Below are 26,846 nucleotides of genomic sequence, written 5' to 3'. Positions count from 1 at the left end.
CATTGTGTGGATTGGAAAGCCGATGCTTTGTGCGCGATGTGGCAGCAGGTTGCTGCAACACTAAATGGGCTCAGAGGTAGAATCCTCCTCTGAGACCCTTCCAAGAGAACGCAAATGTAGGCGGTATAAGTTCTTCCTTTCAAGGAATTTAAAACGAGGCAATTTTCTTTAACCCTACCAGGATCAACGTAATATCATCATAAGCGGTACGCTTTATCGAAAATACAATTTCGCAGAGTTCGATGTGGCAAAAGCACAATGTCATTGTCAGGCACGTTGTCAGGTCTCTGGAATAATGTCAAACCCCTCGCGTTTATTAACGTGCACATGTTGCATTGTACACGGGCGTTTTTGCATTTCAGCCCTATTGAAATGTGGGCACCACGGACGGGGTTTTATCCCGTGCGATCTCGTGCGAAGGAGTGTAGCGCCATTGACACTAACTCACCACCACGGGTAATGGTGATTTGAACGGAGTACATTTGGCGCAAGTTCCGTAGATGCATTTTTAGTATAGCAGAGGCAAGACTCAGCTGGGGGTAGTTCAATAAGCCAATTATTATTATTTAAATATTTAGTACACTATTTACCTTTTAACTCTAATACCATTGTTTCATTACTTTTGTTAAGGTTGTGCTTTCAGTAACCAGAAATAAAAGTGAGCTTGTTCTGCTTTTTATGTGGAATATGTGGGCGCATCGCTGGTGCATGTGCCTGCATTGTGTTGTTTTTAGGAAAATGCTTGCATATATTTTCATCTTGTTAACGATGCCTGGTAGCCTGTAGTGAGTGTGACAGAAACAATGGGAAAGCCGAAGCTCATACACAAAATAGCATTCGCGCTTTTTACGGTAGATGTCCGTCATATCACAAGTACTGTTTATTATATCAAAAGCCAAGTTTCCCTTCAAACAAATTGCACATTATACAACACGCAATTTATCGTCTTCTTTAGATGTCCTCTCGCTGTAGCCTTTCAGCGGATAAAGTGCATAAATGGTTGATTACTGCCGTATCTTTCGCTTTGATACCTGTAACCAGCAGAAAAATAGCATTCACGTATGAAACCAACGAAATAATGCTAAAATCTATCACAACGTACGCGGTTGGAATATTAATTCTTGGATAGGGATATGTTGCAGAAAGTACAAGCTGAGCACCTCTTTGAATGACCCGCAATGAATTCAAAACAACAACAACAACAACCAAAAAGAAGAAATGATGAATGTACTTAAAAGTAACTGACGCTCTAAATAGACATGCATGAATGGGGCAAAGCAGCGCACAAAGAACAAGACGTTCACAAAAACATGAAGGATGAGGAGATATACAGGAGCAGCTGTTAATTTATTGCTCAAAGACGTGCTTCACTAATCGTGGTGTGGTAAGCGCACGCGCTGTGACATCAGTTTGTTAATGAAAACAAAACGTTGACAAATAGTCTAACATGACCACCACCGCTCGCGGTCAACATGGAATCACATGCCCAGGTCCGGGTGCACTTTTCCGAAAGTGATGCTGAGGCGCAGTCGATACACGTCTTATTGAACTCTTCAATTCCTATTGCTTCTAGAACGTGCCTAGATTGTTAGTTACGTACACTGCACAAAAACGTCTGTTTTCGTGAGTGTGGGCAAGCGTTTCGCAATCTCTCCAATGAAAGCGAAGTCTGCCGAATATTTAGCTGTGCTGTAAAAATTATAAACCGTAAGTGTCACATTAAGACATCTGGCCGTCTCCCCGACATTAATCTTGTCAGAGTACTGAATAAACTACTGGCTCCGTGCAATTGACGTAGGGGTTTTTGTACTCGATCGGACTGGGGACGTGTTTGTCATTTTCCTCCATTGAACTCCTTGCATGGGTGCCGAACACACCCCGTCACTGCCAGCATTTTCAACTCACTTTTACAGACTGTTGGAAACTGTGCCTATTAGGTATCACCCCCATCTTTTTCTCACGGCTCCCATCACTGCACGTGGCTCCACACGCCTTTTTTCGACTATTTCAGAAAGCTTTCTGCTACTAAAAGGAGGAGAAATCGAGGAGAAATCTACATCTAGGAGTACCCGGAGCGTATGAGCCAGCTTACTTCGTCCAAGACCAGTCAAGCGCTGAAAACCCCTACATAGTTTTTACGGAGTGAACAGTTTATTCAGTTTTTCTTACATGGGACAAGATATATATCAGGCAGACAGACTGGCACATGCGTTAACAAGAAGTCAATAAGAACTTTACAGAGCGAAATTACAGCTAAAGGTTCGGAGTACTGTTCCTTTCATAGCATAGACCGCGGCTGCTTACCCACATTCACATAGACGGACGTTGCGTCGTGTCCAAGTAACGTAATAAAGAAACTAGGGAAATTATTGAATCATTATAAATCAACAATTCGGAGGGCACGTGTATCAGCCGCGTCTCAGTCTCGCTTTCAGATAGACCACGACGCCACCTGAGCATTTGATTCCATTTTGAGAGCGCACGCTATGTTGATCACTGGGCCATTTGGTTCATGCCGGCACTTCGAAAATCCAGTGAAAAAATTCAAGCGCAAGCACGACAGAAAAACAAAACACCCCAGCGTTGCGGTGTCTTCTTTCTGTCGTGTTTGCGTCTAAATTTTTCGCTGGTTTCCTTAAGTGATGATGGGGACCTTCGCCTATTTGTTAATATTTTGTCGTGTACCTCGCGATGCTGCTTTCAGAGCGCTGGCCCTTAATAAAGCTATTACTAAAAACGCACGTCTTCGAACAATGAATCAATGGTCACAGTTCAGCGCCTTTGTCTGTACTCATGTTTCATGTTTGTGTGAACGATTTGTTGCTAGTGCGCTGCTTTTTGAAAATGAAATAGAATAACCTTGATCGCACAATCTGTCGTGCCCGTTTGTGTGTGAAACGCGTTGATTAACCTTGATTGATCCCGAAATGTATTGTGGCATGCGGTGGGCAGTCTTCTAGGAAATATCTGCATGACGGATGGTTGTTAACGTAAAGGAAGCACCTTTAAAGTATTTGTACGCCAGACCTATGACTATATTGAGATGGATGTTACCTTGTTTAACGGGCTCTTTTATTATATAAGAGGAAGTTCTTAAGGAAACGAAGACTTACTACGTGTGCGCAATATTGAAACAGTGAGCAGAAACTTCCCCACTCCGTGTATTCCTATGTGACGAGAAAGAGGCTTAACACCACTAGACCACCGATTATGCCAAAAGGCCATCCGCGTACCACCTACGTCAGAAACTGCAGGAGGCTTATAACAAGATGAACTAACTGTACACAGATGGTACTACTAACAGCCACTTTTAATGAACTTGACGTTTTTCTTCTGGCAAAGCAAATTTGATAGCTACCTATTTGTATTCCTACTTTTATTACAGCAAGAGTAAGATAAATAAAAGTACACTAATAAAACGTGTAAGAAACACCAATAAAAGAACTATAGAAGATTGCGTAGTTTCACGCAATGCGCTTAGATTCCTGTACTCCTAGTCTTCAGTAAAGCTTTGCTGACAATTGTGTAAGAATATCATCATCATAATCATCATCATCATCATCGTCATCATCATCATCAGCCTGGTTACGCCCACTGCAGGGCAAAGGCCCCTCCCATACTTCTCCAACTACCCCGGTCATGTACTAATTGTGGCCACGTTGGCCAGAATATATGTCCAATTAAATGTGGGGCAACGTGAAATGCTCTACGAAAGCCTCGTGGAATTGTTTTTTGATTTGTACCACTTGTTAGCCGATGCAATCTTTAAAATGCGGAATACCTCACCTACAACGACGGCTTAAGGTGGTAATATCCGTTTCGAATAATATTTGGAAATGATATTATAACCAATCTCTGTATTTGAAGGCGCTCTATCATCACTTTTTATTTGTGGAAAAGTATTTTTGCAACAATTTTTGGAGACAGCTTCATGAAAACGGAATGGCCTCGAAGACCGCCCGGAACCCCGCGAGCATTGTGACTTGTAGTCTGTGGAAACGTAATGTAAGATATGTATATGCAATGTGTCGCCTGGTTGTCTTACACTCTGGCACAAAAATTAGAGCCATACCATGACCTTAAAATGAGGAATATGGAAGCTCCAATGTCGCAATGTTAATGTATATTCTTTCGAAATTCGCCCGTGATCGTGTGGAAGTTCTGAGCATTGAATTTAACGCTGCACGCCTGCTACCAACGCCGCCAATAAAGTCAAATAATGCAGGCTTTAATATTCGTGAGATTGCAAATTATTTAAGTGAGACCAAATGATAGTACTAGTGATATGCACAAAACGTGGCTAAAGAAATAAAAATTTGCTTACCCTTACACGTGATCACACATCGGCGACATAACAGAAAGGCCGGCTGAGGCCTACATTTTCCAACATTGCGAAGAACGCATGTGCCATTACTGGGGTCATAAAACCACCTCTTAACGGTAGATAGGCAGTTCCCAGTAGGCGGTACGGAGATGCATCGTACTGATTTGCCAGCAAAAGCCTTGCCACCTGGAACAGGAGGAGAAGCTGTGGTCATTATTTCTGTGCACTCAACAAAATATGGCTTGTCATCTGCCTCAGATCTGCAAGATAGAGTAAGAACAAGGAAAACAATCTGCCGACATCAAGGAGATTCTTTCTGTTCTGCTGCTTCTTTCGAAATGCCTGTGTGATCTCTATACAAGTTTATATCGATTACTATGCCGGTAGGCATATTGATTTACTTCCAAGAGCCATTGCTTTGGCTTTATTTGACATTCACTTTAATTTTTCTCATAAGCACACAGTCTGCAAATTCCTGTGGCCTGTTCAAGCCTGAGTAATTTTGCGCGAATGCTTAAGTAAGTAAGATCAACTTAAACATGCCAAAAAGCTTTTTTAATTCTGTTTGTTCCCATTTGAATCGAAAATGTGCGGACCCTATATGCCACAAATAATTGGGAAACTGGGATGGCGCTACGCTCTGTTTTATTTTACTGCGACAGCTGATAAAGGCCCGAAAGTGGGTTTGCCTGTGTGTTCGTCCGCCAATTCCGCCACCTGTCCAGAAGACTTGCTTTTGTCGTCGTCAAAGCGACTAGTCATTTCCCGTTTCACCGTGTCATAGGGGAAAATAAGTAAAACTTTGTGCAGAACTACTACCATTGTGAGTTTGACGCATGCTACAGCAGCGAGACGCAGGTAACAGTTTAGAGCGCTATACATTGTGGTATCTTTGTGGTATTTAGACTGGCTTTTCAGAGTTGTCGACCATTTACTTCACTCTCAGAGGCTGCAAAACAAAATGCAATTTTTAGAAATAACAACTGCTAAACAATAGCGCACATTTTCTAGCTAACTTTCACTCTACGTTACTTACAATTGCGCATATTCTTCAGTTGAGCCAGCGCTCTCTTGATATGACCGTAATTTTTCTACATCTGCGGCACTGTCCTAAATAATCTTAACCTTTATTTGCGCGCGTCGCAATACAGACTCATTTACGTTCGTGAGCAACCTAATCATTTATTCTTGCCGCTGCTCAAAACAAGCCGCATAGCCTTCGCCGAACAATCCGTTACACCTATTTCTGATAAACCTGTTCTGAATTCTTACTTCCAACGTACGAATATATTCAAATAAAGTTATTTTCTCACGCAGTACACCATTAGAGCTTCATAGCAGAGAAGATTCACTGACTGCATTTAATTATTTTTTAACTGCAATTAGCAATGTATCGTTGTCCGCTATATTTTTCTCATATTGTTGTAGTTCTTTGACGATGCCTAGTTCCTTGCCGATGTTATTGTTATTGATTTATCCCTCTCTTTCGTGTCTTCTTGTGTATTCCCATTCTTACAACACGACTGTGCCATGTACATGTAAAATTAAAACGAAGAGCACTTGGGAATTACTGCGAGTTGTTGTGTTTGAGAGTGTTGACGCTTGCATGTGTTTCGGAGGCCAGGCCAATCAATACTGTGCCGATACAAGCAATACGGTTGGACTGTTTCAGATAACAATATGTACATCGCATAGACAGTATTCTTGACAAGAGTGCGGCATTTTGGCGCACAATTCTTCGCCGTCATGCTCGTGAAAACAACATCAATTACAAAAGAGGCAGATGATGCGAGTAAAATAACATGGTTGTTGGAACAAAGTAGAGGAAGCATAGATCCCGCCACTACCAACAACGGCGCCGCAATTATTGCGCTACATAGATTGTTACGGGTAGTATCTCACATGATCCACAGCAGCGAATTGGGCGATGTAGCAAATGTGCAAGCTAAAGATGGCTTGCATGATGGCTCAAGACTCGAAGGTGGCAACGCACCATTTCGCTTGCGGCAATATGATATGAAGTTGTGGCCTCAGGGTAAACTAATCCCGAGCTAGTAGTTTAGAACGCCTCATTGATGATTAGCAGGCAGATAATAAGAACTGCATCTAGGCTATCGACTGCGGCTGAATCATTGACTCAGGCATAGAGCGAACTTCAAATGTGGTAAAAGAAAACTTATTCTTTAAAGCGTATCTCTAGTGCCACGCTAACGACGTGTCAAACATATATGTGTTTGGATGCTGTTCAAGTGAATAATGAAAGCACAAAATATAACTGTTTATACGACGACATTATACTGAATACATTTATCACTAGACACCATCCTCATGATAACACACTCACAAAACGTGAATAAGCATGATGTTCTATTAAAAAGTTGGACGACCATGAAAGAAATAAGATTAGCTGAAGCCTTTGGCTATGCAGCTACAACCATATCGTATCTTGACGCTATACGCCCGCTCTAAATAATTCTAACCTGCTTAGAGTACTAAGTCTGTCCTAGCATTTTGAATTCCACAAAAGGTATTATTATGCCATACAGAAAGGAAATTATGTGCAGCAGAAACAAAAAAAAAAGATCCTAATAAGCTTCTCTAAAGAACACGTTTTTCTCTGACATAAGAGAACTATTATCATGAAAATATTCAAGCAAAATTTTCAATTTTACGTTTGTTCCCTGAAAATATTTTATTTTATGATGATCCCTATTCCCAACCTCAAGTACCGCTGTACTGCTGGCGTCTAATCCATCGCCCCATAACAGGTGAGCGTAATTATTTCAGCCAAAATCAAGCTCGCAAAATGATGGTGGTTTCCATGGGGGAAAAAGCGGCTGTAGAAGTGACTGACTGAAAAGCTGAAGGAACCATCGAAGCCTGCTGCCCTATTTCTTTATTTCTTGTGAAGCCATTGCTGTTAGAAAAAAATATCAGCATAATTATTGACAAGGCTGCAGATAGTAGGCATCAGGGCAAATGTACTGCAGCCCACTTATTGTTGCGACAGTTATATTTGCTTGTTACTCTGATCAATGTAAACTAAAGCACGAAGGTATTTTATTTCGCGTTAACATGAAATGGAAAAATTCGTTATTGATGAAGGTAAGCGCAGTTGGTGAAATATACAATTATAAAGCGACAATAGCCCCGTTTGAAAATTCTACCGTGTTTAGTATGCGACTTCAGATACCACTACTACTGCTATGACTACTACTGCTACTAATAATATTGTCGGTTGATTCGGCATATACACATGTGTTTACCAATGGCAGCATAGTCTGAACAAGTAGGATGTCCTTGTAGCTTTACTGAATATACAACAAATTTATGCAAAAAACATTAGTGCTTACCTGTTACCGGCTGAAGCCCGTTCACAGGTGGTTGTGGTACTAGCACAGTCCCTGTAATTCCTAATTGACGAAAAAGGCAGATTATAAATTTGAAGTTCTTTCACCGAAGTGAGAAAAAAATATAGGCTGAAAAGTAAGTGGTTGCTTAGCAGTGCAAATTCTTCATATGAACAAATTTTTTAAAAGCTCTTTGCCTAAAATAATGAACCGGCCTCCTAAAATTGTAGTAATGCCGTTGAGGCTCCAAGATCTCCATCGCTTTTCATTCCCTCTGTACAAAATTTGTGGCGAAATGATGGTTCACATTCAATTTTAAATAAAGAGTGTTTTTTGTTCAATGCGATACGTATATTTAACGATGTGTACGGGAAAACTATCCTTAAATAGCGAATACGCATTTTCTCTAGCTCATCCGCACTATACTAGCATAGTTTGCCCAGGCAATCGGATTATATCAGAAGCGTTACGTTCTGCGCGAGTTGGTTACACATGATTCTTTAGAGATTTTTGTGCGCACAAAGACAGGATGTCGAACGAGGAAGCACACACAACATGTGCGTGTTGTGAGTCTCGTCTTCGTTCGACGTCCTTTATTTGTGCGTGTATAAATACCCAAAATATCACATTACGTATGCAAATCTCTGACAGTATCATCGATAACGTAAGCGCCGCATGTTGGTTGAGATGAATCAGGAGCATCTATAATAAAATCAATAGATGTGTCAAATTACTAGTGTGGGAGAACTGAGATGAACAGTTACGATTAAATATTAAAAAAAAGGGAATCTCACAATCGTTTCGAAAACAAGGTATCCGCACGAGAGTGGATTTGTCGCTCCGCTGTGCCAATATCGTACAGTCGGTGGCAAAATTAATTGGGATGTGGAATGCGTGACTGAGCGACGCCAAACTGCATTCCTGCGCCGTCTACCGTCGCATAGTGGCACACAGGGTGGTGTCGAGTCTGCGCAAAGCGCGCCTGGGGCGGAAGTGCTGGGAGACTCGACACCACGCCCTATGACGGTAGATGGCGCAACAATGCAGTTTTGCGTCGCTGAGCCACGCATTGCACATCTCGCTAACTTTTGCGGCCGAATGTACGTCACGCTGCGAACAGCAGTCCTCTCAATGTAACGCTCGACAAATTGACGTCATCAATTCGCGTGTTCTAGAGCCGTCGCTGGTTGTAATTTATTGCATGAAAATTTAAACGAATGCTATTCACCGCCACAGATAAATCTTAGAAGTGCTTTCTGCTTTTTATTTCTGTGGTAGTGTGGTGGTCACAAAGTGCTGTGACCCTTTTCTAGCGCGATCCTTTGAGCGAGACTGTGGTTAGTGTGCAGCAACAAAACGCCGGCCTAATTTTTATGGTTTGTAGGTGGACACATGTCTACTGTCGGTTTCGTCCAGTGTAAAGTATTTTGTCCTTTTTTATTGTCTACTGCCTCGCACTTTTTCAGTAAGCCACAGCAAGATGGCGACACTCGAATGTGTTTCTGTGGGGAGGTAGAGCAAGCATTGAAGGAAAAGAATAAGCATATTCACCTCCGGGCGCTACCGGAATCGGCATCAGTCCAGGCTGCCCCTTCGTGACTCCTGTAATGGTTGCCTCGCCTGCAAGGTAGCCATATTGTGGATTTCAAGATAGATCTAGAGATTGGGGACTTACACAGCCGGGGCATTACGTTTTCAGCCGACGGCTTACTTTTTGCTAATTTGTCACGCTATAGGTGACATTTAGTTTTTCAGAGGAATGCGGCTTGCTCTTAGCGACAGGCGAAAATATTAACGAAAGATGAATGTTCTGGTCCTGTAAAAAAAAAAAAAACAGCCAGTACTAGTCAGTAGCCGCGCGCAGACGGCACGTTCTCGGCAGGAGACGCTGGAAGAAGAAAAAGAAATATTTAAACCAAAGGCGCATTTAGCAACCTCTGTGAAACGAAGCTTTCATGAAGCGGCTAATGAAAAGCCATAAACTTCTCTATTTTATTCTTGCTCATTTGGCGCAAAGGAAACTGCGGCCCGTGCGTGTACTCTTGCGCATCCTTGACAGGCAATGTGAAAGCGCGGCAATCGTCTCAACGAGCTAGCTGGCGTTGCCACGATGCGACTTTGCTTGCGATTGTGGTCTTATTGTTAGAACATCGGGTGGGTTTGTTTGGGCTATTGAGTTTCAATGGCACGATCGCGCTTCCGATTGCTCTTTTTATGTACGGCCTATTCAGCAAGACATCAACAAACATCGCTAACACACAGCAGCCATGGTTTGCAAAAGTTCGGAAAGGTTCCCAAGAAAGCCTCGCTAACATTAACAGCAGTTGAAGTGCAGCTGAAGCATAAATGAACGGCGGCTGAAGCCTAGCGGGCAAAGTGCGTTGTACTTCAATCTTGTGAGAGTGCTATATAAAGCCGAATTTTATATTGCGCAGTTGGCTATGCCTGTTGCGTGACTGCGATGATCGTTGCAGCTATTTGTCCAGTATCTACATTGACATATTCTTTTGTGTGATCACACCCCAACGCTACGGATAGATGCTTCGAACCTTCAATATTAAATACACTAGAAGGAAATATTATTCCCTGTTTATTTATTATATAGAACTGCCCTGACACTTTATCACAAAAGAATATCTGTTTTATTTCTTCCGCCCAAGACTCCAATAAAGAACCAAGGATAACTATTTGCCCGGTTTGTTTCTCAAAATAGTTTTCTTGCATTGCTGAAGAATATTTTGCTTAATAATGCATCTGATGTAAAAGATATACTTCTGTGGACTAAGCCTCAATCAAACCCTTTTTAACAGAGTCTGAATTACTAAAACACGGCACCGACCAGCGTGTTCCGGTGTCAGCTAGCTGGATACCACTTTCTTGGCCTAAAACAATAAAATGCACAAACCGATGAAACATGGGCCACCTGCAAATATATTGCTCCGTATTCGGCTTATAATTTAAAGAGGCTGCCGGGGTATGCTTGGACCACTTGCTGCTTGATTTGTACCGGTTGTGGGACGAATGAACGGTCACTCTAGACCCGTGTGTCGGTCCACAATGTTGTCGGTTCGTGTGAGAAAACCAACAAGAAAACAGAGCATCAGCCAGGTAAAGCTCTTGCGCCAAAAGATAAAACGCCCTATTATTAACCACAGTGGCTTAGTTGTCATTACTCGTGTCATTTACTCGGAGGTAAAACGGCGGCACAAACACCAAAGAGAATACGTCGTACACCACACTACAAGACCATAAAACGACCAGTGAACATACAAGATGACATCTTTGAGAACACGGACTCTAATTTGCCACAAATATTGAGAAACGTCTTTACACATGTCTGAAGGAATGCATGTAAGAAACCTAAAACATCCAAAAACATCTTTCAACATAAACCAGCTTTCATGCTATTTCTAAATGACTAACTTCCCGCAATCATCGATTCTTCAAGAAGGTCCACAAATACACGTACTGCCTGTATTGGAGGTGTTCTTTGCTACGCATCCAAGATATGTATTTTTTTACCCTCACTCCAACGAGTTTGTGATCTAGCCCACGAACCTCCATTGTGAACTTGCAACTTTCGTTTTATGAGCTGTGAACTGCTCGCACGAACGCGTTATTGGACGCTCTTAAATTTCTACGTGTCTTTGTTTTGCAAGAGTGTTGCTCTCTTTAAGTTACGTCAGAGCTATTCATAAAACAGAAGAGTGTGACAAAGGAATACACCTTTGTTTGTAAAGCGCCCTAATTCTGTCAAAATACTTGACCGCAGGTGTCTGAAGGAAAAGTATAGGAAGATGTGCATTGCACTAGTATACTGTTTTACAACCATAGGCGAACCTGTATATTTATGATAATTGTAGCTTGGCAAATAAAATAAGGGTTACGCTAGATAATGCAATACATTTAAATATACCAATAATAAAAAAATCACGTACCACCGGGTGCTGGCAGCAGCAACACAGTTGGAGTCCCCGCTCCTGTGTTGACGGTGGAGTGAATGCCGCCTGCAGTGAAAAAAATTTAGTGACTTTCTCGCGAGATCTAGTGAATAAAGCTCGCTTATCGCTATAAGTAAGAAAATGCGCTATTTTGCTAAGTTTGAGTAGAATTCGTGTTGTTTTTACCAGGTAACAAGACTGACAGCGTATTATACTAGACCAAGTTTAGAAGATCTTCAGAGGATTTAGGATTGTTTGGCAGAACTAGAAGTGGGAATACTCTTTGGTGTAAAAGCAATGTGCATTTTAATTTAGTCACACCTTCTGAAGAAGAAGAAAAAATTTTATTAAAGAATTGTCCGGCAGTTTTTGTTGTGGTGGCCTCAGGTGGCGGCTCGAAGTCCTTGGACTCGGGCAGCATCTTCGGCTTGCCAGACGGCCCAGAGCTGGTCTGCCAGCTCTGAACATTTGAACGCCGCTTCCCAGCGGCGGCGACGCCTACGGAGAAGGTCCCCAGCGGCGCGCGCATCCGGGGCGGCGTCGGGAAGAAGCAAGCTCGAGCCTTCCCGTACTCTGGAAACGGCCGCGATTATGGACGCGTCGCGAACGGAGCTGGTTTGATTACCGTCGTTTCCGGCACATTCCCAGAGCATGTGTCGCAGCCTTGCTGTCTGTCCGCAGATTTTACACGCGTCTGTTCGATATAAACGCGATTAGCAGTGGTGTAAGATAGCGGGGCTAGCGTAGGTGTGTGTTTGGAGCAAGCTTAAATTACGGCCTCGTTCTTGTTCAATTCATCTTGAGGTGGCCGGAATGTGCGTCTTTCGAGTCTGTAGTGTTGGGTGAGGTCTCTGAACGTGGTTAGGCGATCGCCCCACGCCCTCTGTGTTTCTTGCTGCTGCATTTCTGTCGTAGTGTCCCGATCCGGCAGATCCGATGCTCCTCTCTCGGGGGCGGAGGCCGCGGCCACATAACCAGTGGCGGCTCGGAGTGTGAGACCTCGAGCCGAGGCGTGGGCCGCCTTGTTGCCCGCGAGCGGAACATTGGTGTGTGCCGGAGTCCAGAAGAGGAAGACAGCAGAATTGAGGGGTAGCGAGGGCGATGGCGAGTCGCCGTCGTCAGAAATTTGGCGTATGTGGGCCGCTTCTCTCGAGACACTTACGCACGCGAAGCCGCGTATTGCCACCTTCGAGTCGCTGATCACGATCGCAGTGTTTGGCACCGCGACGAGTGCTAGGGCTATCGCGGCTTCTTCGGCCGCCTCCGTATGTCCAGTGGTCACCGTGGCACTCGCGAGGCAGTTACCCATGCGGTCTACAACCGCGATCGCGTGTGCCCTTCTCCCTCCTCGATATCGCGCAGCGTCTACGTGCACCGCCTCGTTGCTGTTACCAAACTTCTGCAGGTCGCTTGCTCGTTTGTTGCGTCTCCCGGATTGGTGCGTCGGGTGCATGTTCTTGGGAAGCGGCGGGATGATCAGGCGGTCGCGGACCGAGGCGGGAACCACCGTCTTTTCCCCATGCTGAGTGTGGTACGTGATGCCGAGCGACTCGAGGATGCGTCGACCTGTCTTTTGAAGAACCTTCTGGAGACCTTCTGAAGAACTTTATTTCCCAATGTGCATTCAGAGAGGTCAAATAAAACAGTTTCGTCCAATGAAATATTACCATACCTTGGCTCTCTATGGCCGTACTGCGAGCTAATCACTGACCTTCGAACAGAGAGTGTTTATAATGTGAAATGGAAATATCTACGGGGTGAGCGGTTAATAAATTTTATTGTTATTGCATTGAGATAAAGTGACCGACGTATTCTTCGACAAAATGGCCTGAGCAGTAACTAATATTTATTTGGCACTGTGTATACACTTGTCAGGAGCGGAAACAAAGTGCCAGAAAGAAATGGCTTCCCTGGGTTTGTGCCCCCTACAACGAATGCACATAGTGACAAGAAAAGGAAATGCGCGTAAAAACACCTTTAAGAGATGTCACGACATTCACAGCAAGGAAACCAATATAAGAAAAAGGACATACGTGTCCACGTGTCCACAATGGAAAGTTAGAACAACCTCATATTTTTCATATAACGGTGCATCGTGTTGGCCCGTGTACTTCCTCTCCATTGCGGATTTCACGCAGAATATGTAAAATGACCTGCCTTGTCATATGAAATATGAAAAACAAAATGGCAGTTTCTCTTGAAGGGCGAAGCATCGACAGCGATGACAAGGTGTATATAGCGTCGCATTTCGACTGTTCCGTTTGGGGCGCTTACTCAGCCATAGAGCCGTAGGAATGTTTCCTCCGCAGCCACGAATTGCTTTATGGAGTACAACAAAGTGCCTTGGTAAAATTTTACCTTTTCGCTTTCGTTTGTTTATGCTGTGCTCTTAAAGGGGATAATTCATTCTTCCTTTTATTATTTTATTTACTTTAACAATATTTCATCCTTTGATAGCACCTACTCTATAGAACGCTGAAAGTGTATGCGTGGTTTTAAGTTGAAATAATCAATCCATTTCCTGGCTAATCCCTCCTTTTGTGTATAAGAATCAAGTCGGACGGGCAAGTACAACAACAACGGTTCCACAAACGGTGCTCAAACTATATGTGGGTGCAACATATCGGTGTGACGCCGCCCATTAGGCAACTCGTGTTGCTTCTGCGCGCCAGCGTCTTCCCTTGCAAAGTGGAAAGGAACGTTTTCTTTCGGGGTTAATACTCAGGCCGTTGCTCAGGCCGTTGAGAATTTGTGCAACAACTACTCAGCGGCTGTTAAAAAGTGTTATGGCCACTTGCTGTTGCAACTCTTTTAGTCAGAGAATGACTACAAACGAGGAGGATGTTCTCGGGTGTCATTACACGCTAGTCTTATTTTGTACGATTGAAGAAGCAGCTCTACTATTCGTCGTTTTCACTTATTTTTTGTCCTTGTTGAATTGCACTCATAAAATATGCGTGCAAAAATGTTACTTTTATTTCACCATCTGCATATCACTTAAACCTTTGCTCAAATTCGGGGTGTCTAGCTGAAAGTGTATATTGGAAGCACTCTTGCATAGCAAACAAGTATTTTCTTATGCTCACTTACACTGTCAGCAATACGTTGTCTGTACCCGCAAACAGCCTTCCTTAATGCAAGTATTTCCGCCTATAATTTCCGAGGAAGACGGCAATGCTTACTTAAGCAAGTTTGCGAACACATTTTGCTTTTACAATTAAGGAGCTATAGTTTCGCATGTCTCTGTAGGATACCTAATATCGATGTCAAATAATAGCGAAATTTGGTTGTTAACGAATGCTCACAACACGACTTTTTCTTAGTACTATGTATTTTTTATTTAATTCTCACCCCAATCATATATGTCGCTCTGAACCTAACGCCAACGTCTGGCAAAGACACCCTAACAAACCATTCTGAAACGCTTAAAGCAAATCACGTTATAGCTCCCAAACACTGGGTTATTTAGTACTGAAACGGCGAATCGATAAAAAAAAAAACGATCCGAATACACATCGCGATTAACATCGCCATAATGAGATTAGCATTGAGGCAATGTTGCCATGCACTGTATTACCACCGCTGAAACGCGTCAAGTATGCGTTGTGCTTTCAGCCAGGCTCCTTCCTCGCCCATCCCTCTAGACACGTTCCACCATACGGTAGAGCCGCTGCGAAGCCCGTACATGACGCTGGTGTGAATTTAGGGAATATTTTTAGAATTTGTATATGACAAGGGTTCCTCTCCGTCCAGCAATGGGAACACAATTAAGGATTAAGACACGAACCTACCTGCTGCTAGGTAGGTTCGTGTCTCAGTGGGTATATTTCTGTGTATATATTCGAATGATTAATCTACGGAGAATGCAGGTGCCAGTAAATGGGCTTCTACAATTTCTGTACGTTGATCGACAATGTACGGATAATAAGCTTACTTCTGTCGTGCGTAAACGCAAACTCCTAGATAAAGTTCAAAAGTAAATTGTCCACTCACGGGTATCTGTAGAGCAAATCGCTGTGAGAGCGGAGCAGAGCAATGCATTGAACAAATTCACTGGTTCATTCAGCTTTCTTGTTTCACTTATTTGGTTTGGGCCACTGGCTGTGTCCCGTTCTGGTAAACTTCTCCAGAATGAGTAAGTGCGCGCCACTGTGGCGCAAAAGGTATGCGATCCCTATGTATAGGTAGTTATGTCTTACAACGTCATGCGGTTTCTCTTTCACGAGACCCCCGCAACTCCATGTGGCCGATATTGTGCGCGTCCTCGACAAGCGACGGCAGTACTTCCGGAACAGGAAATACTGCAGTTTGTCGCCACGGAACCAGCAAACAAATGAATTTTGTTGCCTCAAGCGGTAACACACCCACTGCGCGACGTTCAAAAATATTTCATTCTGCTCTGTACAGTAAACGAGATTGGTTCAAAATATTATTTCACGCAGCAGGCTTGTTTCGATACGTATTTGCTGCTCTCATACAAGCAATTGTGCTGAGCCTTCGGTCAAAGCCGTTGCTCGCCTGGGTTTCGACTTGTAGGCGATCAGTAGAGGTGACGTCTCCATTGCGTCCCTTCTCGCCGTCGTGCGCAACACTGCCTACATGGGATTTATACTTCGCCCTGCTCGTCACCTTTGGATCCCGCTTGTTTTACTTTCCTCCAAAATTTGTATAGCCATCTTCACTGTCGCCAATTTGACCGTTTTCAACACATCACGCATGAATATCAGAACGGTACTCTACACGTTACAGAAACATTTCGAGGGCAATTTCACAAATTGGTAAGAATCATTTGAGCGTGCACAGCTGGTGAGGTGACTGTGTTTGAATGCACCGATATAAATCACAATCTCGAGAACAGGGTTAGCCTGATTTTTTTTGTTTCGAAGCCGTTTAGATATAGATTGTGGCAGGAACAGCAACGCCAGCAGAAAAAAATATTAGCACGTTAGTTGCGTTACCATACGTAGCTTCAGTAATAGTCACAAGCACTTACCGGTCGTTGCAGGTGCAAACACGACAACACCAGTTCCTATGCCTTCCGAGCCTGTCGAGTGCACTCCACCTGCAGTGAAATCACTCTAGTTACTTTCCTGCTAGACACAGGGAATTTTACTTTCGGTGGGCAGCAAGAAAGGCTACCATACGAGATGGTCACCTTCAGAGAATGTTGTACAATACTTACCTAATCCTTGCGATCACAGTGTAGTATGATCAATTATAAAACATTTTCAGGAGTTTGGAATGGTTTGCAAGAAGCGGGAGCTATAACGCAATCAAAATAATATTGTCGTGTAAGTGGTATGTGTACACCAACATAGCCCTGCCTAGTCGATAGCGTTTCTTCAGTTCGCTACGACACAGCAATACTTAAGCAAACGATGTCAGCAAATATAAGAGATAGCATACTGGCTAAATGTTTTGCAACGAACTACTTACTTAACCACTTGGAAAGTGAAGAATGCAGATGGTTGCATCACGAAGTGAGAAAGCACTACTAGGTTATCGCAGTAATTGATTTGGTGGAGTTGAGTGAAGGTAAGCCTTGGCTGAATTACCTGAGCTGCATGCATTTATTGCTCCCAACAGCAATAGAAGAAATAACGTGCAGTGAAGAAATGATGTGATGAAGGGGCTTATATATCTGGCAGTAAGGGCATTTTGTGTTGTGGAGCAGAGAACGGTGGCTACCCGTAGAGGAAGAACGGAGATGGTGTTCGTCGTAGATTGCTGCGCGGACTGGGGGACCGGGACCCCGATGCCCATAGAATATTACATGGCAAGTGTGATGTATTTCTACGCGTCGGGTTTTACAAAGTGCAGAGTTTTCTCCTCGTAAATGTTTGCCCGTGGATGTCCTGTTAATTGATACTTGAAATCGATATGATTCCTCTTTGCTATATTCAGCCTTATTGCTTTCCTACGTTATTATAGCGAATCTTTTTTAGCCTCTTCCTTCGACTTTTCCACTGCTGCTGCTGGTGTGGGCTGATGTGGCTGCTGCTGTCGTGTGCACCGCATCGGGGCCTGGTTTAGAGCGTGTATATAAATGACAGCGCGAGTCAGAGAGGAAAGGTGACAGGAGAAACTCGTTTTCACTCCAGCGCGTCGAATGTGCACAATGCTCTCTGGAGCTCCCTGGCCCTCGCCACATTAGCCGCTTGACAGCTGCAATTATCCGTGACTTCCCTCAGAAGCATTGCAGAAACTGCAGTGGTTCCCCTTCTACTTAAGTGCGAGGCCAGAGGGGATGCAGATATATCTGTAGAGAGCAGAACAAGGAGAGAGAGGAGAGGCAGTTCCAGTATGAGAGAGGGGGAGGCGGCGTTAGAAGGCAAGGAAACCCTACAACTATACAACAGCGTTTGAGGGGAAACAGGATAAGCTTAAATTCAAGAAACGGTACAGTACGTTGCTGCTATTTCTGAAAAATAAACGCCATGCAAATATGTCAAGCGGGCAACTTACGCAGGGCGTGTTGAAGCAGAGCCGCATTGAGTAAAGCGCAGCGCAGGGTCCAGGAGACTCTTCGGAAGCGGTCGACCGTCAAATCAATAGTTTTGTGGCTTCCGCCTTAGTTTTGCGGCTATTGCATTGCTAGAGGTCATGGATTTGACGCCAAACGCGGCAGCCGCATTTTGATGGGGGCGAAATGGAAAAAGCATGCGCACTTAGATTTTGGGACACGTTAAGAAGATCACGGTGGCAAAATTAATGCGAAGTCCGCCAGTACGGCTTGTCTCATAATCCGAGTGTGGTTTTGGAACCTACAGCGCATATTCAAAATCAAGTTTAATACTTCTGCCGCAATGCGATGTGCCACGTGAGGAAATGGCAACGCTCAATCCTCTCAAAAGTTATAAAATATGGCGTCAACAACGCCTCAAGCAAACACCTCTTCCTGTGGGTTCTGTGTACTAGGCAGACAAACACCAGTGGTGTACGCTTCGGCACATTTACCATCAACTCAGCATTCTCGTATTAGCCTAAACTTTGAAGAAATGAAGCTTAAGCCAACAACATTGCCACTAATTATCGTCAATCAAAGCATCCATCCCGGAAAACTTCGCTTATAGCGATTCCCCCTTAGCGCATTATGTGTTGCAGACCATGTACTATGTCGCCACTGTTTACCAGTGTTCATGCTGCAACAATGAGTGGCACCTTTTCGCAGGATACAAAGAAATGTTCTCTAAAGCTCATGTATCTACCTGTCAGCACCCTCAAAATAGATAGGCAATAGTTACTGCACAAGCATTCTTCTAGTAAAAAGAAACATATTGTTATGAATCGCTACTGAGCCTTCTGCAAGTACCGGCGGGAAAAAAACTATACAACATAGTTGTAGGCACTAGAGTTAATGGTGCTAATGAGGAAAAATACGTACCAATTGATCCTGGCGCTACGAGGACAGGTGAAGACACCCCGCCCGCCGAGACAGTTGCAGATGGCGCTCCGGCTCCTTGAATCACTGCAGTTAATAGTAAAGAAAAGGGTGCTTTATAATGAGGTTACCCTTGTTTCTGTAAAGGAGGAGATCAAATGAAAAGTTTGCTTTAGTGCGGCTAACAAATGTAAGCAACAATTTTTTTCCGGATATGTAGCCAGGAAACTTTGTATACAGACCTGTTTACCTGTTTCCTTATAACAGAGAACTGTTTGAGATGATGCGGCGGCTGCCAATAAGTGTCAAGAGAGGCGAAAAATACCTCATTCCCTCAATCTTTCGGTCCTTGAACTCCTGAATTCTACGCTCGTCAGCCGCACGTACTCTGAGCGTCTAGCCAATAGCGCGAAGCCGGAACAGGAACAGGATCCCTTAGGTACTGCATCTTGTCGCGACGGAACGAAGAAAGAACCAAATTTTGTTGCGTGAAACGATAAAACACCCAAAGCGCGACGTTCAAAAAGATTTCAGTCTGCTCTGTAAAGCAACGGAAATCAGTTTAAAAGATTATATCACGCTTCATGCCGGTTTCTATGCGTATTTGATGCACTCATGCACCTAATTCTGGTGAGCCTTCGCTCAAAGCCGTCATCGACCTGGGTTTCGAAATGCAGGCGACGAGTAGTCGTGACAGGCGTCTCCATTGCGTCGCTTGTCGTCTTTTGTACTTGGCACTACTCGAAAATTTTGGCTCCCGATTAATTCGCACTCTTCTAAACATGAAACATCCAGCGTCAAGGTCGCCATTTCGACCGGTTTGAACGAAGCACGCGCGAATAGCAGGACGGTACTCTGCTCCGTTCATAAACATTTCAGCAACAAATTCACAATATGGTAAGAATGCTTGGAACGTGCACTGCTACTTAAGGTGACTGTGCTATAGAGCACAGAAATAAATCAGTATCCTGACAACAGAGTTAGCAGGAGTTTCTTTATATGTCTCAAATGTGTTTGGATATACATTGTTGCAGGAACAGCAACACCAGCAGGAAACATTATTGGCACCTTAGTTCCGGCTCTATACGTAGCTACAGGAATAGTCAGTAGCACTTACCAGTCGTTGTTGTTGCTTGCCCGAAAGCTGGAGTTGCTACGCCTGCCAACCCTGTCGAAGACATTCCACCTGCGGTAAAATCAATCTAGTTGCTTTTCTGCTAGATGCAGGGAATTTTATTTTCATTGTGCAGCAAAAAGGCCACCATACGAATGGCAACCTTCAGAGGATTTTGTGCAATACTTAACGAATCATTGCGTTCACGGTGTAATATGATTCATTAAAAACATTTTTAGGGGGTTTAGAATTGTTTGGTAGCCTCGGGAGACATAACGCGATCAAAGTAATATTGTCGTGTAAGTGGTATGCGTACACAAACATAGCCCTGCCTAGTCGATAGCATTTGTTGAGTTTGTTGTGATCCAGCAATACTAAAAGAAGTGATGACAGCGAAGATAAGAGATAACATGCTGGTTAAATCTCTTACTGCGAGCTACCCACTCAAATATTAGGAAAGTATAGAATGCCGATGGTTGCACAGCTAATTGGCGAAGCACTACTAGATTGTCGCAGTAATGGATTTAGAAGAGTTGAGCGAAAGCAAGCCTTTGAAAAACCACCTGAGCTGCATGCATTTATTGCTCCCAACAGGAATAGAAAAATAATGTACATTGAAGACGTGATGTGATGAAGAGGTTTGCATATGCGGCAAAAAGGGCAATTTATTTTATTTGAGCGAAGAATGGTGTTCCCTGTAGATTGCATAGTAGACTGGGGGGGGGGGGGCACCGGGGCACGGAAACCATAGAATATTACGTGGATAACCATAGAATAATAAGTGGCTAACCACAGAATATTATGTTGCAGGTGTGAAGTGTTTCTCGGCGGCGGGTTTTACAAAGTGGAGAGTTTTGTCCTCATATATGTTTTGCCGTAGATGGCCTCTTCATCTACACTTGAAATCGATAGGATTCCTGTTTACTATTTCAGCCTTATTGCTTTCCCACATTTTTCAACACAGTGTATTTAGCAGACCATTTACAATGTGGTCACTGCTGATGCCGCAACAATGAGCGACACTTTTTCGCAGGATAGAAAGCAATGCTCTTTATAGCTCATGTATCAGTCTGCACCCCCCGAAATAGATATGTATGCAGTAGTTACTCTACAGGCATTCTTCTCGTAAAAAGACACATTGCTATGTATCGCGACCGAGACGTCGGTAAGTACTCGCAGGAAAAAACTATATGAGATAATTGTACGCACCAGAATTAACGGTGGTTATGATGAGAAATACGTACCGACTGAGGCTGGCGATACAATGACAGATGAAGCCATGCCACCCATCGGCACAGTTCCAGATGGCGCTCCGGCTCCTTGAAACACTACAGGGCATAGTAAAGAAAAGGGCGCTTTAAAATGAGGTTACCATTGTTTAGGTAATGGAGGAGGTCAAATGAAAAGTTTCTTGTTAGTTTGTTACAGCTGCTAAGAAAATGTCAGCAACAATTTTTTCTGGAAATGTAGCCAGGAAAACTTGTATACATACCTGTTTCCTTCTAACACAGAACAGTTTGAGATGATTCGGCCACTGCCAATAAGGGCCAAGAAAGGCGAAATATACCTACTTGACGAATTCTTTTTTCGAAATTTCACCATGATGTATAGAGACATGAACGCGCGTTTAAATTTTTTGTTTTGCTACTCTAACGACTTATAAGCACCGACAAGTGCCTTTTGTACATTTTATCTTGTGTTTCTAGCTGCTCAACACCCTCCCTACCCAGCCACGTGATTTGCGCTGAACTTAAGGAATGAGTACTATTCTGATTGGCTCTCCATACACAATGACAAATTCAAGGTTGGACGCAGGCACCTAGGTCAGCATATATATATATATATATATATATATATTTATATATAGGTGCTCACTCAGGTGCCTTTGTTAACGGTGATATTATTGAGAAACACTTGCCGTTCGGCGTTTGTTGCACACGGGAAATTGAAAGCGCCCCGCCTTGCGCCTGAATGATGGATGTCCCTCCTGCAAAAAACACCAATGTCCCAAGATGGTCTGCATGCTACCAAATCAGGCATTCATTGTTTGCTTAAAAGACACACCTGAAGGAGAAGATATATCGTAAGCGCTGGTAATTAAATTTATTTGACGCGTTACTTCAAAAGAGTACGACCACCTATTTAACTATTCGTTCGGCAGCAAAGCCATCCCATTTGTGAGCGCGCGCACCACTATAACATAGATCTGCGAAGGCCAAATTGTGTGACTGATTACTTCGCCGCCATGTATGTCACTAGCACTTGACATTTACAAGGTTCCCTAAAACAGGGTGACGACGAAGCGTCACCCTGTTTCGTCACCCAACGCGGAAGGTGGAAGCGTCAGCCGACGAGGAAGTTGGTGGCAAAAGTCCAATGGGAATCGAACCAGAAGGAGTCTACGGCAAGGACATTCGCTGTTAGTTTCATAGATGTTCTAATTGAGGAGTATTCGCTACTGCATTTTTGATCTTTCATTTACTATACGATTATGTACATGTGCGGCAAATGCACGTGCCAGTGACTGTGTCTTCTAACATTTATTTACGTTGATCGACAATGTACGGAGAATAAGCTTACTTTTGTCGTGAGTGAAAGACAGACACCTATACAAAGTTTAAACCTAAATTGTCCACTCACGGGTATCCGTCAAGCAAATCGCTACGTTAGCGGAGAAGAGCAATACATTCAACAGATTCACTGGTTCAGTCGATTTTCTTGGTTTGCTTAGTTGATTTGCGTCACTGGCTGTGTCCCAAGAAAGGAAAAATCCTCTAGAATGAGTGGTTGTGTGCCACTGTGGCACAAAATGTGCACGACCCTTACGTATAGGTAACTATATGTCGCGCTACCTTCAAGCGGTTTCTCATTCATATTTAAAGCCGAAGCCCCATGTGACCGATACCTTGCGCGACCGCGACGAGTAACGGCTTCCAGCAGGGAAACGGAGGACCGAGCGAATAGGCTGCTCATCCTCGTCCCTCAATCTTTCGGTCCTTGAATTCCAGAATTCTACGCTCATCACCCGCACGTACTATGAGCATCTAGCCAAATAGCGCTAACCCGGAACAGGAAGTATATCCCCTAGGTACTCCAGCTTGTCGCCACGGAACGAACAAACAACCAAACTTTGTTGCATGAAACAATAAAACACCCACTGTGCGACGTTCAAAAATATGTAATTCTTCGCTGTACAGCTAACGAAATCAATTTAATATATTATATCACGCTTCACACCAGTTTCTGTGCGCATTTGATGCTCTCATAGAGCGAATTCTGATGAGCCTTCACTCAAAGCCGTCACTTCCTTTGGTTTTGATATGTAGGCGGCGAGTAGACGTGAGAGTCGTCTCCATTGCGTAGCATGTCGCCATTTATACGTAACACTACTCGTAAACTACAGCTCAGGCGCATTTCGCAAACTTCTAAGCATTAAGCATCAAGCTTCAAAGTCGCCGTTTTTACCGGTTTGTATGAAGCACGCGCGAATAGCAGGACGGTAGTGTGCTCGTTTCAGAAAGATTTCCGCAACAAATTCACAAAGTGGCAAGGATGCTTGGAACGTGCACTGCTAGGTAAAGTTACTTTGTCATAGAGCTCAGAAATAAATCACTATCCTTTAAACAGAGTTATCAGGATCTACATTGCAGCAGGAACTGCAACGCCAGCAGAAAAAATTATTAGCACGTTAGTTGCGGCGTCATACGTATCTATAGCAATAGTAGTTAGCACTTACCAGTCGTTGCTGTTGCATGCCCGACAGTTGGAGTTGCTACGCCTACCAACCCTGTCGAAGGCATTCCGCCTGCGGTGAAATCATTTTTGTTGCTTTACTGCTAGCCCTTACAAAAATGACTTGATACTGTCTACATAAATGCTATAGACTCTTCATAGACGACCTTTCCTTTCTATAGATTTGGACTTCTGATGATACAAAGTCTATTGATGAAAGTCGATAAAGTTTCAATTTATTCTTGTCTCTTCGCAGTCTGTAGACGGTCTGTGGAAAAAAGTAGATTAGGTATTTGTTTCTATTTTGTATACTTCCCCTCTATAGACTACCTAAAGACAAAAGTCAATACGGTCTCTATTTATTTTTGTATACTATTTGTCTATAGACTTTCTGTAGACGAAGGTCAATAAGATTTCTATTTTGTTTTGTCGATCCGCAGTCTATAAACGGTCTATAGAAAAATGTCTATATAGTTTTCGTTTTTGTCTACAACCCCTCTATGGACGCCTATAGACGAAAGTCAATAATCTCTATTTATTTTGTCTATTTTTCGTCTATAGACTTTCTATAGACAAAAGTCGATCATGTTTCTGTTTCTTTTTGTCTACTCGCAGTCTATAGACCGTGTATAGAAAAAAGTCGATAAGGTATTTGTTTCTTTTTTGCCTACTTCTCTGTAGAATACTTATAGACAAATGTCGATGCAGTCTCTGTTTATATTCTTTCATTCTTGGTCTTTAGACTGGCTGTCGACAAGATTCGACAAGGTTTATGTTTCTTCCTGTCTATTCCCAGTCTGCGTAGTTCTTTACAAACACGCACATAAACACATTCACGTACACCCCCCACACATACACACGCACATATATATATATATAGCTGCGCGACCGGCCGTTCAAGGACACTTCTATGGAGCACGCATTGAGCAACAGATAGCTGTATCGGGAATTTCTCATGTTGCTGTATGGTTTTATCATTCAGAATTTTCATCTAATTATAACAATGGAGAAATTAATTACCGCTAATTATCTAATCAGGGGGAACGCAAAAAATTATCTAAGTATCTCCAAGCCACGGCAAATAACAATACTTTGGTTCTTTCCAACTGCATAGCATTTGCATATTTTAACGTCTGGCTCACATGAAGTGAACCACCCCGTATACTTCTTTGCAACCAGAATAATTTTCCACGGTTTTCTATATCAGCACCGGTGATGGTCATAGGGTGTGACGTCTCCAAACGTCATGTCAACATATATATATATATATATATATATATATATATATATAGGGTGTAAGTGAGTGAAACAACTTTATCCGGTCCACAATAGCCGCGAGTAAACTCCACGTCACCTGGCTAGGCCCACTCGGGGAGCGTAAGGTCAAACCTGACGGCCCTCTCGCGGGCCCTCTGGACTGCCAGGATTTGCGTGGTCTGGTCCTGGGCCCTAATGAGATTCACCATTTCCTCTTGGCTGAAAGGGGGACTGGAAGACGCGCAGCCCCACAGGACATGCTCGAAGTCCGCATAACCACCACACAGAAGGCTCGCCGGGCTTCGGAACCATTTTGGGTACATTGCGTGCAGTGCCGCGAGGCTCGGGTAAGTGCTTGTTTGTGGAAGTCTGGGAGTGACTGCGTGGGCCGTGCACAGCGAGCAGTGCGGCAAAAGCAGGAGTCTTCTTGAGAGATAATTAGGCTTGCCGATCTCGTCATACGAGCAGAGAGGCTCAGGTCGCCCAGGAGAGGACGCGTTACCCGGCGCACGGTAAGTCAACCATCGTGCAGCCGTGTGAGCTTCTCCATTTGGATTGAGCGAGACACCCTGAATGCTTACAAGGTGCCCAGGGAACCAGGCCAGTGAGTGATGTTTGAGGTCTTTTGCATTTTAGATGTTCCGTGGGGCCTAGGGAGCGACCATTCCCAACTGAAAGGCCCTGATAGCGGCTTTGGAGTCTGAAGAAATTGTGTCATCTTCACAGTCCGTCTATGGAAGCAGCTCAAACGCTGCAAGCAATTGCAAGCAGCTCTCAAACGCTGAAGCTAGAGGTGCGGATGGCAGCGCAGCTGAAGACTTTGGAATCACAGTTGATGACCACTGAGAAGAAGGCTTCCTCTCCAGCGTATGAATCAGGGTCTACGAAACATGTTCGATCCTTGTCTAGCGGGCACTGGCGAGCAGAGCTTTACCCTTGACTCGTCTTCGTCTTTCGTTGTAGGCCGGATGCACATTGCGCGGCATCCGGTGTATCCAAATCTTCGATCTTACATCATTGGGCAGATTCACAGCGTCAGGTCCGACGAACGGGGGGTTACGTCCCGGAACGCCAAGTATCGCTGGGCCCGCTGGGGTTCCAGAGAGACTGACAAACGGAGAAAACTCTTGGGCTGCAACTATTTCTTCGAAGGTGTTGTGAATTCCCAAATTGAGGAGGTCTTCTCTGTGCGTTCGGATGGGAAGATCGAGGGCCAGCTTGAAGACGTTTCTGATCAGGGCAGTGATGTCGTTGCGCTCCGATACGAGCCACAAGCAGGTGTCCCAAATAATTTGATCCAGAAATATAAAAATGAAAGGCGCGTTGAAAGCGAATTGAACCGAACGCATACTATTCGCAATAGCCTAAAGTACCCAAGAAATTTCTTGTTTTGTCCATAAACCACTCTTGAATGAAGTTTAATTGCACAAATTTATAATTACTGGCGGAGGGCCTCAAGTATGATATGCAGGTTTGTAGAGCACCTTCACAAAGCATCGACGAAGTTGCTTGTTTTAGATACATCTCACGTAATCCTTTTGTGTCCGCGTTGCAAAGAAAGCCCGCGAAATACGAAAAACGCCACTTGACGAAGTGCTTCCGCAGTAGTATCGTGCTGCGCAAAAGCATGCGCTTGGTCAACAATGTCGGCCACCGTCGCATGACGGCGAAAATGCATGCTGCTGGCCGAGCGCTGCTAATGAGAAAAAGAACGCCCTGCCGCCTTCCTCGTTGCCATTCACGATTC

At 43.9% G+C, this 26,846-nt stretch overlaps 1 protein-coding gene across 1 annotated transcript; it reads right to left on the bottom strand.

The window, feature by feature from the left end:
- Positions 1-874: 874 nt before the first annotated feature.
- Positions 875-21,431, bottom strand: LOC142587143 (uncharacterized). Its single transcript, XM_075698031.1, has 9 exons — positions 21,355-21,431; positions 20,114-20,182; positions 19,000-19,083; positions 16,609-16,677; positions 11,613-11,681; positions 9,226-9,294; positions 7,678-7,737; positions 4,325-4,510; positions 875-1,031 (listed from the first exon to the last, which is right to left on the bottom strand). Exons 1-9 carry the CDS (start codon positions 21,398-21,400, stop codon positions 952-954), a joined length of 732 nt encoding a protein of 243 aa, XP_075554146.1. The 5' UTR covers positions 21,401-21,431; the 3' UTR covers positions 875-951.
- Positions 21,432-26,846: the final 5,415 nt, after the last annotated feature.

The sequence above is a fragment of the Dermacentor variabilis genome, chromosome 7 (assembly GCF_050947875.1).
Source record: "Dermacentor variabilis isolate Ectoservices chromosome 7, ASM5094787v1, whole genome shotgun sequence".
In the NCBI taxonomy this organism is placed as follows: domain Eukaryota; kingdom Metazoa; phylum Arthropoda; class Arachnida; order Ixodida; family Ixodidae; genus Dermacentor; species Dermacentor variabilis.
Note: the sequence above shows the minus strand (reverse complement) of the source record. Positions and strands in the feature narration are given on the sequence as shown.

Coding starts and splice junctions, on each gene's coding strand:
- LOC142587143 (XM_075698031.1), bottom strand. CDS start 21,400: ATGGGTGGCATGGCTTCATCTGTCATTGTATCGCCAGCCTCAGTCG. Junction 9,295..11,612: donor GCTGCTGCCAGCACCCGGTG/GTACGTGATTTT, acceptor GCTACCTTGCAG/GCGAGGCAACCATTACAGGA. Junction 7,738..9,225: donor GATTCCGGTAGCGCCCGGAG/GTGAATATGCTT, acceptor TTCGTCAATTAG/GAATTACAGGGACTGTGCTA.